Source organism: Chrysochloris asiatica, unplaced genomic scaffold (genome assembly GCF_000296735.1).
Source record: "Chrysochloris asiatica unplaced genomic scaffold, ChrAsi1.0 scaffold00530, whole genome shotgun sequence".
NCBI lineage: Eukaryota > Metazoa > Chordata > Mammalia > Afrosoricida > Chrysochloridae > Chrysochloris > Chrysochloris asiatica.
Genome location: NW_006409048.1, coordinates 280,330 through 285,000, shown reverse-complemented (window position 1 = coordinate 285,000; position 4,671 = coordinate 280,330). Strand labels below are relative to the sequence as shown.

General features: G+C 45.6%; 1 protein-coding gene across 1 annotated transcript in view; it reads right to left on the bottom strand.

Annotated features, from left to right (window-relative positions):
- Positions 1–4,671, bottom strand: part of MUC16 (mucin 16, cell surface associated) — a 179,502-nt gene that overhangs the window by 121,623 nt on the left and 53,208 nt on the right. The window contains exons 4-6 of the mRNA XM_006877563.1: positions 3,710–3,740; positions 549–673; positions 390–457 (exon numbers count right to left, since the gene is read on the bottom strand). Coding sequence (XP_006877625.1) covers positions 390–457; positions 549–673; positions 3,710–3,740 — 224 coding nt within the window. The remainder of the gene's footprint in view (positions 1–389; positions 458–548; positions 674–3,709; positions 3,741–4,671) is intronic.

Here is a 4,671-nt window from a genome sequence, read left to right as displayed (position 1 = left end):
ACTCGATGGCACCTGACAACAACAACAATGGCAGAGATGGGCAGAGCAGGACAGGTGTCAGGGCCTTGAGACACAGTTAGCAAAGATGCCACACAACTGGGACTATGAGATCCCATGAACTGAGCCCTTACTCCGAGCCAGGCACTGTATCAAAAGATGGAAAACCTCAAGAGTAAGACATGGCAATCATCATTTCATAGATAATCTAACTGAAGAACAGAGAGGTCCTGTAACTTGTTCAAGGTCACAGAGTTTTAGCTGTCAGACAGCAAGAGCTCAAACCCAGGTGACTTTCAGCAAAGGCGCAAGTGGCTGTGGCTGACCAAGTGTGGGGTACCAAGAGAGGATAAAATTGAGGTTGCTGAAGGTGTCATGGAGGTGGGTCTTACCTTAGCGTGGTCAGCTGGCAGCTGGTGAAGAGAGAACTGATGCTGCTGTTCTTAAACAAGGGCCTGAGCTGCAGAGGAAGGAGAGAGACGGTGAAAAGGAGAAGCTAAGAGGGCAAGATGTGGTGGGGCGAGATGAGGTAGGCACTGGGAGGCTCTCACCAGGCGCTGCAGGACCTTCTTGGTGGTGTTGAAGATCTCAGATTCTGGGTGTCCCATGCCTTCCACGTAGCGCAGGTTGGTGATGGTGAGGTTGATGGTAAAAGGTATCAAGGGAGGAAGTGAAGCTGTAGTGGGGAAAGGTAAGTCAGTTCATGGTGGAGTTGAGGGTACACTTCACTGCAGTGCTGAGTTCCAGTCATACTTGGACTATCTTGCTTGAGAGACTTGGTAGAGCAGTCACTGCCCTTGACCCTCCCACATAGGATGAACATCCATTCAGCTTGCCTGGAACTAAAGGGGTTCCTGGGATGCAGATTTAAGATTTTAACAGCAAGACAGTCCCAGAAAAACTGGGCTTAGTTGGTCACCTGACTTCTACATCTTCTTGGCTCTGAACCACTTCAGCACTTGGCTACACCTGCGTTTCTATGTTTGGGGGGAATAAACAGGCCCCGGGAGCATCCTTCCAGCAATGACTGACGAGAGGTGGTAGATAAATACCTTATTCCCTTGCTTAGGATAACTCCAGGGTGCATGTTCTATGCCATCTCCCAAGGCTTCCCAGCAGAATTGAGCTTCAGTTGTCCACAATGATAATGTGTTCACCAACACACCTTTCACTGCCTGCTTTCCCTTCCCTATCTCACTTCCTCACGGTCCTAAAAATGCTGTGGTGGTGGTGGTGGGGATGTGCCGTGGAGTCGCCTCCAATTCATAGCGACCCTGCATAGGGTTTCTGAGGCTGTAAATCTTTACAGGAGCAGAAAGCCTCATCTTTCTCCCGTGGAACAGCTGGTAGCTTTGAACTGCTGACCTTGAGGTTAGCAGCCCGACTTGTAACCACTCTGCTACCAGAGCTCAAATGCTGTATTTACACTAAAATCTGTGTTTGAAGGTCTAACACATAAGACCTTGTCTGGTTGCAGAGAGATTCCTGACTCAGGGACTTGGGTCTTCAAAAATGGCAATTCCAGGGAGGGCAGGATGTAAACAGTCCAAGAAATTGCTAATGAAGTGACCACCTCAGAGTCAGCTCCTAGCCTTGGCTAACTTTTCCTGACCCACCTGCTCTTTACCTCTGCATTTGAGTGGCCAAGGACTAGTCTCCTCCCAGCAGCTGAAGACCACCATACAATATTTTATGACCTATTTTGTTCATCAGTGGAACCTACTGCTGAAGGTAACACATTTTTGTGTTTTCTTTTTAGTTGTACAAACACACACAACAAAACCTTCACCAATTCAATGGTTTCTTCATGCACAGTTCAATGATATCGACTACACTCTTCATGTTGTACAAGAGGGCAGCATTTCAAGTGTCCTCAGGACGCTCCTTGTGTCCACGGAAGGAACTAGACATCAGAGACATCCCAAAGATTCTAGAAAGGGAGACTCTTCTGCTACCGTTACCATCTGCCTTCCTTACATCCGAGAAAAGAGCACTCTGTGATATGCAAGGAGAACTGGAGAAAGGACTTGGAGACCCCGGAGTATGAAGTGGGGCTCATATGAGGTGAGGGCCACATTTATGTTGAAAAAGGCAGACATAGTATGAGATAGCATACAGGGTGGAATCTGCTTGTGGGGCATGGTTCATCTGCCCAGTGGGGTCAGTCTGGGCCTGGGCCTGGGCCAGGTTGCCTCTGGAGTTCCCATGCTCCTTTTGAGTTCCCTTGATTCCTTAAATACTGGGAACACTATCATCAGTGTAATGGCTGAGTCTACAGAGCCTGTAACAGAACCAATAGACATATACTAAAGGACTCCTATTGGCAGAATGAGTTTGAACGGATTCAGTGGTGAATGGTGGTGGTGGTGGCTGTGGGCCGTGGAGTCGGTTCCTACTCATAGTGACCCTGTATAGGGTTTCCAAGGCTGTAAATCTTTATGGGAGCAGAAATCCTCATCTTTCTCCTGTAGACTGGCTGGTAGTTTCGAACTGCTGACCTTCACCCCGACTAGTAACCATTATACTACCAGAGCTCCTTCAATGGTGAATGGTTTAGTTTAAATGAAATAATGGTAGAGCCAAACTATTCAGGGTCGCTATGCGTCAGCACTGACTCGATGGCACTTAGCAACAACAACAACAGAGCCAAACTATATTAATAAAATGTTATTCTTGTTAGGTCAGTTATGGCTCATCGTGAACCTGTAGAGGGTTTCCAAGGAGTGACTGGTGGATATGAACCAGTGACCTTGTGGTTAGTGGCTCAGTGTTTATCCGACAGCATCACACTAGGACCCCATTTTAATGGAGCAGTTGATACATTATATAACATGGAATATGCTCACAAGTTACAAAACTAAAGTTTTGTATGATTTGGTTGTTCTTTTAAAAAGCAAACAAAGGCACTATATAACAAGTTCCTGAGGCAACCTTTTATCTAAATAACAGGTTGATTCACAAAATGAATCTCACTCTCAAGTACTGTGCTCTAAAAAAAATCATCTATATGAAACTAAAGGTCAAAAAATACTTTTAAACAAAGATGAGAAAGTAAGGGGACAGGCAAACTAGAATCATGGGAATGGAACAACCAACCAAAATGGAGATATTGAGGATGTTGATGCATTTTGAAGAATGTAACCAACGTCACTGGATAATTTGTCTAGAAATTGTTGAATGGGAAACTAAGCTGCTGTGTGTAAGCCTTCATAAAAAAGATTTTAAAAACAAAATAACAACACAAATCACAAGACTTTTCTTGAGGCAGAAGGTGGACGTATGAAGGAATTTTCTTTCTGTGAGTTTTATGTGTTTTCAGTATTGGCAACATAATTGTACTGTGTTTTTCAGGTGAGGAAAACTATAACAAGAATAAATAGTTATTCTTATGAAAATTATTCATGCATTAGAGGGGAGACACATGTTAACACAGATGGAGGGGCAGGCAATATACAACAAGAGGGAGGTTGACGTAGGAAAGATGGAGGAAGCAGGAGACACAGGGAGAAATGCAAGAGTTAAAGTGAACCAAGGTAAATACTGTTAACTGAAGGCACGTGGAGAGGATCACAATTATTGTTTTGTTAAGAAGCAATGTGTATGATTTGTTGAATGTAAAAATCATGATCTGCTCTGTAAACCTTCATTGAATTTACAATAAAGTTTTTTTTTTTAAAAAGTTACACTTACGTGTTGTTGAAGCTTCACTCACAGAGGCCCAGGTAGACATCCCAGGTGTGGTCCTAGAGGTAGAGGGACTTCTGGACAGTGTACTGAAGGTGACTGTGCTCTGGACCACACTACCCCCGGGACCTGTGGCAGTTGGCTCAGTAACCTTAACACTTGTACTTTTCAGGATTGTGTTTGGACTTGCTCCATGGCTGGTTTTAGATGGTGTTGGGGTCTCTGATGGTATCAAGGTCTCAGTGGCTTCTGTGACTGTCTTGGAAAATCCTGGGGGTCCAACAGAGGTCGTAGGTATTGAGGTGTCTGTGCTCCAGGAAACGAAAAGATTCGGCTCCTCAGCTGTTGCAGAGGCCACGGAAGGTCCAGGTACACCAGAGGAAACAGTCAGCGCTGGAACACCTGTGCTGGCCTTTTCTACGGGGCTGATGGCCAATGAACTTGTGGTCTCTGATAGACCAGGAGAAAAAGTTGAAGTTGATATAGTTGTGCTGATCTCTGTCCCAGGATGGGTGGAGAATGAGGCTGCTTCTGTGGGAACTCCAGTTGAAACCATTGGAGACAGATCATATTTACTGGTCTCAGTCCTGGTTGTGGTGGATAAAGAGGATGTTGTTTTTGCTACACCAAGCGAAGCAGTCTGAATTGGTAGGGTGGTACTCATCTCCACTCTGGGTGTGATCGTCAGTGAGGTGGTGGTCTCTGACAAATGAGGGAAAACAGTGGAAGCAGAAATAGCTGGACTTGACTCTGCACTGGGATGGGTGACCAAGAAAGTTGAGGTCTCTAGTTCACTGGGAGAAACAGTCAGCACTGGAATAGTTGTACTGTGCTCTGTCCTAGAACTAGTGACCAGGGAGGTCACCACCCCTGGTACACCAGGAGAGGCAGCCCAAGTTGGAACAGCTGAACTGAACTCAGCCTGCAAATGGGTGACTGGTGAGACTGTAGTCTCTGGTTTACCAGGTGAAGCAGCCAGAGTTGTAACAG